Source organism: Hyposmocoma kahamanoa, unplaced genomic scaffold, assembly GCF_003589595.1.
Source record: "Hyposmocoma kahamanoa isolate Upper Pololo Valley unplaced genomic scaffold, ASM358959v1 63, whole genome shotgun sequence".
Lineage (NCBI taxonomy): Eukaryota > Metazoa > Arthropoda > Insecta > Lepidoptera > Cosmopterigidae > Hyposmocoma > Hyposmocoma kahamanoa.
Window position 1 is genome coordinate 20,604,762 of NW_020653851.1, and position 10,887 is coordinate 20,615,648.

The following is a 10,887-nucleotide window of genomic DNA, read 5'->3' on the forward strand; positions in this document are numbered from 1 at the left end:
ATGACGAATCTGTGCATTTTTTTTTGGTGATATAGCTGGATAAACATTCCACCAAAACAAGAGCATCTACGGTGCGAAATATGCAAAGGGATATACGATCTGGAAAATGCAAACATAAGCCTTAAGTTATTTAACTTGATGGAACGTAAAAATGCATGGAAGTGGAAATTTGAATATTTCGTTGCGCCCCCATCATCAAAACAGTCTCTAATAAAAATTTTTATTTCATTGCGTGTTTCTATTTCATTGTACAAAATAATATTGCGCAAGACGTTAATAGCGTTGCTTTCGCCCGGTACCGTGTTGCTTCCGACCTGACCCTCAGTGCGAAGTAACAATCGTAATTTTTTTGCAGCTTTTTATTGTGAGCCATCGTGATCCACTAAACAAAATTATAATATGCATTTGTAGAGTTTAAACGAAACTTGTGAAGGGTTATATTAATTTTATCGAAAATATGATTAATGAATATATGAATAATAGCCGGAAATCACAGAAAAAGTACAGAGTGTTACTTTTGTACCCTGTCTCCCATACAGCATATGAGAATGTCTTTATTTATGCCTACTTACCAATTCACCTATTTCAAAATTGATGCTTTTGCTGAGAGAACTCTGTAAAGACGTGTTAACGCAAAAATAAGAACCAAAATTCTAGTACATAGGTACAGGGTCAAGAGCACATCAAGCTTGACACTTAAGAGTTAAATCCAACTCTATGCCGCTTACGATAAGAACGGTCCAAAGTACAAATTGTCAAGCTTGACGTGCTCTTGACTGTACCCTGTATATTAATTAAATTTTAAGGGCGAGAGTATCGTTTTCGACTCAGTCTACGAAACGTGAAAGACAAATATGACGACCGTGCAGTGCAGATTCTGCAAAAAGCCCAGGAAGCAGGGGCTTCAGTCCGTGCCCATCTTGGCTCGCTACTAATTTTGAGAATACCTGCCACCCCAACAGAGCGAGTCGCTGCGCTTATTAAGGATTTTAATGACAATGCGCAGAGTTATGGTATAAGTTATATGAACATCAGCGTTGCAGACACTGAGGAGGTGTTTCGAAGGTAAGGACTTGGTTGTGGGCTTAAACCCAGCTTTCCTGTGATTTGCTTGATACTGGAGCGTTCATTTTTGGCTATTTGTTATTTTTTTCCAAAATCTCGGCACGTTGTCCCGCCACACTCAAAACGAACAATAATACGTTGTAGGTACGATTACACCAATAAAGGTAGTATTATGTTCTTAGCGACCGCGACACGAGACTGCGACCGCGACTCTCTGTTTTGTATGGATTAATAGGGAACACTGACGGGTTAAGCTGCGGCCATCGCGCGACTCGAGTCTTGCGACGCGGTCGCTCCAGAGGCAGTCAAAAAAAGCAGCGTTTTCTTTGCAAAAGGACGACATATTGGTAGAATTAGTTTCTAAAAACCAGCCCATATAACGTGATACTCAAATTTTATAAAGACAACATTGTGAGAGAAAATATTTGGAAATAAATTGGAAAAACATTGAATAAAACAGTGACTTTGACGTTGCTAAGCGAATGCTACTTCAAGAATCATATCTCTACAGTGATATTTTTTAACAGAATTTTGTGCGATGTAAAAGAGAAGAGATCGACAGACACACGGAGTACACATTCGCATCTTGTTTCACATGTGGCTCTGAAAAAGATTTCAGGCAAGTTAATGTTATTGAAGATTGGACATTTACATTGTAGCTATTTTGTGACGCCACATCCTTATTTTCTTGTTTTAATATTTTATGTGCAGAGCCAAGAACCTGGACAAAAAAACTTACGTTTTTTGCATGCATCCTTCACATACGTGTCATGGGCTGGAAGTTTTTCACATTTCATGTCCATTATCGGTTTTTTCTGATTATTACAGTAAGTTCTCTCTTACCAATACCTCTTTATTTATTCGCTAAAAAAATAAAAAACTTAATATATACGAAGTCTGGTCACTTAAGTACAATCTAATTTAGATTTAACGTATTTTATTATTTACATACTATAGTCTAGCCAAATTCGATGTAGAATGTTTAATAACAAATCGTTGCTAGGGAACCAATGATGGCATAGGAAAATAACTTTTTTTTTTCAAAGTTCATTATTAAGGCTTGCTCTGCCCACGGCCTGCTCCCTTAATTGGAATTTAAATGCGTAGGTAGGCAATTTGGTTATGTAGAAGTAATACTTAGCTAGCCAATTATTATAAAGTTAAAAAAATACCTATTGATACGTATGGTTTAGGACTAAAAATAGTTGTTGCATCCTATTAGTATTTACTGCTAGATGGTAGGTAATGGTAGATGAAAAGATACAAAATTATAAGATTTTATTTGATATTAATTTACCACATATTATATCATCCAGCATCTATTTCCGATTCTGAACTTGAATTACCACCAGAACCCGAATGTTTGCAATCTCTACATTAAAATCAAAAAGTTACTAGGGATGACACAGTTTTACAAACAATTAATTACTGGTCATTTTTATATCATTTTTAAGTGATTTGAAACTTCTGTTAAATAATATTCATTATAAATATGGCTTCAAGATTTGGTACTATCTATAATCTAGTCGAATTTCGTAGGAAAATTTTGAAATTGTGGTAACTGAAAGAGTCTGAGATGAAAACCCTAAAAATCATATGTTTTGTTTGTTGACATTTATTCTACATCGAAGTTGACTAGAGTATAGCAATAAGATGAACATGTTGGGTATGTTAAAGCACTTTGTGAACGAGTTCACCCTCGGAAGTACTACCGCCAAGCAAGCAGTAACATCAGCTGATAGCGTAGCCCTAATTTTAAAGCTTTTAGCAGCAGTAAAGCTCCTTTGTGAAAGAGTACGTCCAGGGAAGTATTGCCACCTTTCCCATAAACAAGCCAGTATAGCTTACATTAGCGTTACTGCGTTCCGGTGTTGAAGGGTAAGGGAGCTGGTGAAATCACCGGCACATGGGACTTGTCAACTTATGTCTCAGGACGATGGGCGCTTTGGCAGTGCCCCTCAGATCTTAGCGGTTTACCCACTGCAACTGTTATGGACAGGCGTGTAGCTTACCATCACACGACTTGTTCGTCCCGTCACTTGATGTTATAAAAAAATTAATAATTAGGCAGTGAAACACTCGTGTGATGTTTTTTTTTCCAGTTACACAGGGAACGTCTAATACTACCTAATTTTACCCACTGTCTGTCGCTAGTAATCGCAGTGAAATAATATTTGTTTTTCCCAAACAGCAGGTTCACGGTTTGGTTACCACGTATGTTTTCGTCAATATAATTAGGTAAGTTCATGTATTTATTTCAGGTAATAGCGGCGATGGTGACGGGCGTTTTTATGGGTCTCTCCTTGGCCACCACGCTTACGCAACTCGAAGAAGACATAAGATCATCGCGGTTGTTATACGGAGATGTGAGACTCTTTTAGGTGTCATCATCACCAACCGGTCGAATCCTAACTGATAAATATACCACCACTTGTGATCCTTAGCCTCCTCACTACCTTGGTTCTATATACCTTCTGAGCGACAATTCCTTCAGCGAGCTGTTTAATAACCATTCATTTCCTTCAGTCGGTCTGTAAAATATGTGGCTACCCTATAGGTATTTGTCATCATTTGGTTAGATGTGCACGACTTGGTGAATACGCAACGACCTTATTAAAAGTTTTTCTCATAGAATCTAAGTAGGAGGCATAATGACTATACCTAACAGTGGCCAGATTTCCATATAATATAGGGATGGGTATCGATTAATCAATTAATCGTAATAATCGATGTTTTTTTAAATCGATGTCATATGGTTCGATTAATTATTATATAATAATATATTAAATAAATAAATTTCATACTGATTTTTGTTAAACAAAATAGAACTGCATTTCTTAAAAATATTCTAAAAAAATGTTTAAATTTGGAAAAACTGCAACCGCTTTTAAATCCAAATGTTCATTTTGTTTAAACGATTTTTGAAAAATGAGACTTGCGCGCAATACCGTGGCACCACAAAGATGGTTTACCTGCTAATCACAAAATTTGTCTCCACCGCCTTTGAAAAATTTATAATTAATACTGGTGTCTATACCACTATATTGTTGTAATTTGTGTAATTTTAAATAAGGCGGGAAATGAGGGTTGCGTTACGAGGTTCCTATGCATGCTGCCAGAGCCGCCACTTGTGTTTTCGAGGTTATTCTAGAAACCCTGGTACTATTAGCTTGGACATAATGGAGTATTGTCTAGCTCTCTCTATACCTACTTAGTTTTTTCGACTTTAGAAATCAGGTAAACAAAGAAGCAGGGTTTGTAAGCCGTAAGAGATGAAAGTGACGTTATAAAATTTGACTTACACTGCTAAAAAAAATCACCAACAAGAATATGAAGTAATGCGACCAATTAAAATATTTATATTTTGTCGCTTAATCCCATCCCTACCATATAATACGATTCCCACCGGCTTGCCAAAAATTTTCCACGTATTATCAAATATTGTAAATATTTAAAAGTAATTTACTAAATTTTGTGCTCAATTTTACGCGTAAAATAATTAACCAGTGAAATAAAGTGTACTAAGATTATGAAACTGTCAAAGATTATTTATTTATTTATTTATTTATTTATTTATTTATTTATTGCACATATCACACATGATACAAGTATGACAACCCTGTAAGGGCATGACAATAGTTGAGAAGGTAGATTGGGACGTATATGTGTGCATGTTAAATGTAACGACATCTATGAATTTAATTTAAAAGCTTTCATCGATTCATTCAATATTTTTTTAATATGGCGAAAGTCTTTGAGAGCAGGTGATCGGAGTGTAACGTGCGTCGCTCTTGTTATAGAAATCGTTAAGACTTTGAGTAGTTTAAGTGACTTTATCAGTCGGAATATGAATATCGAAGCAACAAAATATAGGATACCGCGGATTACTTTACAGTATAAAATTTCACTAACATAAAATTTCATTAAATTTATATCAACATTTTAGTACCTCATTATTATTTTAAATTTTGCACAGAGACTCTAGATGAAGTACGCATTATTTTGGTTCATCTAATATAACTACACCTTTCTGTTACATCCGTATATTTTCTAGTTTCTATTTTATATGTTTTTTGCACGCACTTACTTACCTTGACTACAAAGGGAAATAAGTAGGTATTTATTAATTTATAAAAAGCATCTCAATTGATTATGGTTTTTCTTATTTATTAAATTTAATGTTATCAAGTGATTAATTCAGTTAAATAACTATGAAATCTTAATATATCGTCCTGTCAAATACTGGCACTCCGATCTCACTGTGCCATAGTCAACTATTGGGACATTAGAAATTTTATTTGTCATACACTTGGTACAATTTTAGAGGTAGCGGAAAACTGGAATATATTAATAATGTCTATGATTATTTTAAATTTTATAGTTCCTAGAAGATAAATGGCAAGCCATTTAATATGTTAACATACCTAGGTAGTCGGTATGACTTATAATTAAGTACTTTTTGGCAAAATACGTGATTTTCCGTCTTAAAGCGTCAACCACTGGACATTTACCTTAGTATCTTGTGTGTTTTAATTATCGCCAAGGCGCCACTTGTTAAGGCTAGTGTTTTTTGTTTTGCTCTGGCTTTACTAAAGACAATTATCATGCCTCGCCACTGATGCCTAAGTATCTTTTAAGAAGAATTTTTAAATTCGGATTTTGTGATTTGTGTACAACCTTGCCCAATATTGATTTACTGAAAGATGTTATTAAAAAAAATTTTTAATTGTTTACGATTTCAGGTTTTAACCGTTGAATCTCTAGATACTGCCACCACGCTAGCGTTGCGTGTAGACGATCAGAACGATAACAGTGCCAGAATATTAGCGCATGCGTTAGTTCCTAATCATATTTTATTAGTTTTATATAGGACATGTTCACCTGAATACATGATACAAAGCTGGGATACGGAGTAGACATAATTGTATTTTTAGGTATATCTTTAGGTAATAAATAAGTAAGTTATCGTAACGGCTGAGCTCTGCAGTGTACACGATTAATAAATAACTTTCAGACGTCGAAACCGCTATATTGGTTTACTTCAGTTACTTTCACAATTTAATGACATATTGCATTTTGCTTTGGGAATGCCGCCGATATTAATAGAATCTTTGTACTGCAGAAACATGCGGTTCACGGTAATTTACAATCTGGGCCCCAAAGTGTCTTTGAGAGATAAGTTTAAAGAAAATGACATTCTTACACTAGCGTCACATTAATGAAAATGTAATTTATGAAAAGACGTATAGTAATTTATTTATGAAAAATAGTAACAGACAAAACATTAATAGAAGGTATAAACTAGCTGTTCTCGACAGTCGTCGAATTTTTGTCCTGCAGAAACATGCGGTTACGGCAATTTACAATCAGGGCCCCAAAGTGTCTTCGAGATATAAGTTTAAAGACGTTAACATTCTTACACTAGCGTCACGGTGCATTTATGAAAATGTTATTTATGTGAAGACACATTAATTTTTTAATGAAAAATAGTGACAAACATATCATTAGTGCGACATATAGGTAAACTAGCTGTTCTTTACAGTTGTCGTCATAAAGGGGCAATACGCTTTTATAACAAGAATCCGGTTGTTATTCAGAATTTGCCATTCACGAGCTTTAAAGCTATACTGAAACAAAAACTTTAGTAAAGGTTATTTCTTACGGCAAGTACGCAAAGTACTTGGATGACCCGATTAGCAGCAGGTTGTGTCGATCTATTGTATTTATAATCTCAGTACAGACTACTAAAAAAACGACCTCAAAAGTCATTCATCCCCTAGTTTGCCACCCTTAGATGTCGAATACTTTCTTCAAATTTAAATGGGCCACTACTGACGTACCCTCTTTCCAACAAAAAAAGAATCTTCAAAGTCGATTCACAAATGCCGCCGGAGTTATTGTGTAACATACCTACATACAAAAAAAAACATAGTCGAATCGACAACCTCCTACTTTTTTGAAGTCGGTTAAAAAAGTCGAATTGAGAACTTCCTCCTTTTTTGAAGTCGGTTAAAAATAAGATTGTAGATGATAAAAGTTTATTTATAGAGAGTAACCCCTAGAGTTCCTTTTTCATTATTTTCAAAGGAATCTGCCTAATGTACGTGTGGCGCACTATAAGTTTTCAGACTATACAAGAAAAAAATACTATAAATGGTCAGAAATGAATTTATTGTTTCTCAAAATATTCTCTGTTAGCGTTAATGCACTTTTTCATACGAATGAACCAATTTTGAAAACATTTATGCTACTCTTCCGTGAAAATCTCTGAAACATATTTTTCACACTCTTCGAATGCCTCTTCAGGTGACGAAAATCGTTGACCGCGTAACTGGTTGTTAATTTTTGGAAATAAATAAAAGTCACAAGGTGCCAGGTCGGGACTGTATGCGGGATGGCTCATAAGGTCAACGTTGTTCACCTTCAAAAATTCATCATGAATAACTTCCGGCAAACCAATGGTTATGTACCAGTCACTATTCACAGTACCTACAACGATTCTCCAAAGCAACAGTAGCCACGTGTCCAGTTTTATTAAAAAAGAAGCAATCATCCGCATAGAGGCACTTTGCACGGTCGCCACTTTGGTTGGTGTCGGCTCATCTCGAAAGACCCATCCGCTGGATCGCTGCTTTGTTTTGGGATCGTAACTATAAGTCCCATGTTTCGTCACCTGTTACTATGTCCCACACCAAATTCGACGCCCCTTCGTTGAATCTGGTAAGCATGGCATTGCACCAAGTGACGCGATCCGTTTTTTGAGCCTCAGTCAAATTGTGTGGGATCCACCGAGAGCACAGCTTTTTCACACCCAAATGTTTATATAGTATTGATTTTTTGGTTGATTTGACTCATGCCTATGCCTAAAGATGCCCGAATCTCATGGTATGTCACACTCCTGTACTGTTTTGATCAAAAGGCGCACAGCATCGATGTTTTTGTTGTTCACTGCACTGGACGGGCGACCATCACGAAATTCGTAACTGAGATTCACACGACCATGTTTGAATTCTACAAACCAGCTATAAATAGTCGTCTTGCATGGTGCTTCATCGCCAAAAGCAGTTTGAAGCCGAGTGAAGCTTCGCTGAGCTGTTAAATTACACTTAAAGTCGTAGAAAATCATATTACGAAAATTTTGACGAGTTCAATGCATGGTGATGTAGACAACCAATTTCTAAAATGATGCCATAATGTAAAAACAAGTGACAGTCAGATGAAACAAACTATATTCTACAGTCAAAGATTTCCATTTTCAAATGTTATAATTATTTTTTAAATATTGTTTAGGTAAGTGGCCAGTTCCAGAAACTTATAGTGCGCCCTATATAATCAATACGACGGTTTCAAATGTAATTTGCTTAATAAAGATTATTTGACTTTGAGAGCAGTAGTCTTTGTCTGTGCTAAGTCAACGATCTCTCGTTTTGCATTTTTTTTTCGAATTAGATATTGATAACGACTATAGTGTGACGTCATGCCCTTTTTTGGGACACCTATGCTAGTTACTATAAAAAATATTATTTCTTTTCAGTTACGTGTTGTCTGAAACTAATAGTAGTAAATCTGCAGTTGACAAAATGGAATACGTAGCTGTGTCTGGTACCGAAGTAAGTTTCCTGAGTAGTTATCGTTCATAATATCAATGAAACATGTGATAAATTTCCTATTATTTGAAATTATCAATAACTAAAAACGCGCGATTGCATCGCTACACCAGTAATTTATAGGCGATTGCATCAATGCAAACGCGCGACTGCATCGATACAAACGCTTGCATCGTTCGCGTTCGTTCGCATTCACCCAGACCAGAACCAGTTTAGAAAAGTTCGTTTCCCAATTTGGTCCTACCGGGAATCGAACCCGGGACCTCGTCATACAGCGCCTACAGTATTAGCCGTTGGGCCACTGATGTCATCATATTTTATAGTGTGCGCTACTACCCCGCTCCGCTTCTCCTTAACTCACATTAAACAAAAAACAGTTACTAAAATATACAACACGTAATTTCAATACGCAATGCTTTATATAAACCATAATGTTATATACAAGGTGGTATGTAACATAAATTAAGTACATTATGGACCATATAAGGGCACAGCAAATTGTAAAAATCTGAATAAATGAAACTAATTCTAACCATATTCCATTTACTAAAGCCTTAATATTATTACAGGTAAGTAATATGTACATATTGCTCATTGTGTATTTGTTGAGAAAAAATTTAAATAGCATAATAATTATTTTTATTCATTTTCTTTTACAGTAATGTAAACCATTCACTTATTTATTTATTGTTTATTTATTAATTAATTTGTTAATACTAATTAACATTTCCAGTAAAGTTCGCAAACGAAACGTGATTGGAATGCCTGTTTTCAGTGCATAACAATTATTCAATGATTTCACATTATTTCAGAGTTTGACAGAATACCTGGTTACGTGCGCCATCGAGAGTCCACAGATTTATGTGACCAAGTACGCTTACGGGATGGACGTTAGTGTTGATGCAGTCCACGCTTTAAAAGTAATTTTTCCGTGTACAACTACTACTATAATAGTCAGCTTATATATAGTCCCACAGGCGTCTTCCCAGAAGAGCTGTAGTTGTTACATGGGCTCAATGAGGAACTTCACACTCGTCATTAAATCCCAAAGTCGAAAATATTTTTGTTTGAAATAACGTTTCGTCGAATTTTCATTACACCGAAAACCGAATTATAACAAAGACACGATTAGGTTCGGTTAAGTTAGGTTTAAAAGAAAAAAACATTTTCCTCACAAAATTACTTTTGAGATTATGAAATTTCGACCTAACGTTATTTCTGGAAAATATCGTTTCGGACTACTCATAGGTAACCCATTAAATTGTATTGCAGACTTAGAATAATAACGCATAGAATGATAGTTTCATATCAAACGAACTGTCACAAGTGAGGCAAAAATCAAATTCATGTTGGCTAGTTTTAGTAGTAGGTTAATTTTCGGTTTTAGTGAATATTCATATAAAAATACAAGTTGAAACGCGTTACTTCCTTGTGGAATGTGATGTTAGTATCTATTTTATGTTTGTCTGACGTATTTTTACACTCATTTACCGCACATTTCGTCATTTTTAGCTAAAATTCTTGAGCTGTTCGCGGTGCAAGTTGACCTTGAGCACTGACGGCCCGCCCGCTCGTGTAGGCCCTTTTGGCGCGCTTCAATTTGCTGCACTTAGCGTGTACGGACTAGGTTTCTATGCGTTATTATTCTAAGATTGCAGATATGTGCAGGTTGCCTCACGATGTTTTCGTTCATTAAAAACCTTACAGGTAATTTGAAATAAAATTTCGCACATAAATTCCGAAAAACTCAGAGGTACAAGCCCAGATTCAAATCCACGATCCTTTCTGCCTGGTGGTAGGTAAAACTATTAGGTTACGACGACTTATTCATATACTAACTCCCAGTGTGATGTTCCAATGCCTTCATATCATACTTGCTGCGACAAGCACGGATGAAATGAGGTGATCGAAATTTAACCCAACTTGTTATTTACTAGTTTATCTCATGGTGTCATGATCATGGTGTCGCCATCTAAGGTCCCGGGTTCAATTCCCGGCCGGGTCAACGTAGAAACTAACTTTTCTATATTGTCTCCGGTCTGGGTGTTTGTGGTACGGTCGTTGTTTCAGATTTCCATAACACAAGTGCTTCAGCTATTTACTTTGTCAGAGCAACGTTTGTGACGTTGTCTAATATTTATTTTAATTATTAATACAAAGATCGAACAACTCAGAAAAAATTCCTTCGATCCGGTCGGATTCGAACCGACGTCTT

At 35.8% G+C, this 10,887-nt stretch overlaps 1 protein-coding gene across 1 annotated transcript in view; it reads left to right on the forward strand.

The window, feature by feature from the left end:
• LOC113230038 (ABC transporter A family member 3-like) overlaps nt 1-10,887 on the forward strand; it is a 79,984-nt gene that overhangs the window by 31,063 nt on the left and 38,034 nt on the right. The window contains exons 15-21 of the mRNA XM_026463767.1: nt 807-1,065; nt 1,593-1,684; nt 1,777-1,892; nt 3,327-3,431; nt 5,808-5,899; nt 8,600-8,675; nt 9,485-9,592. Coding sequence (XP_026319552.1) covers nt 807-1,065; nt 1,593-1,684; nt 1,777-1,892; nt 3,327-3,431; nt 5,808-5,899; nt 8,600-8,675; nt 9,485-9,592 — 848 coding nt within the window. The remainder of the gene's footprint in view (nt 1-806; nt 1,066-1,592; nt 1,685-1,776; nt 1,893-3,326; nt 3,432-5,807; nt 5,900-8,599; nt 8,676-9,484; nt 9,593-10,887) is intronic.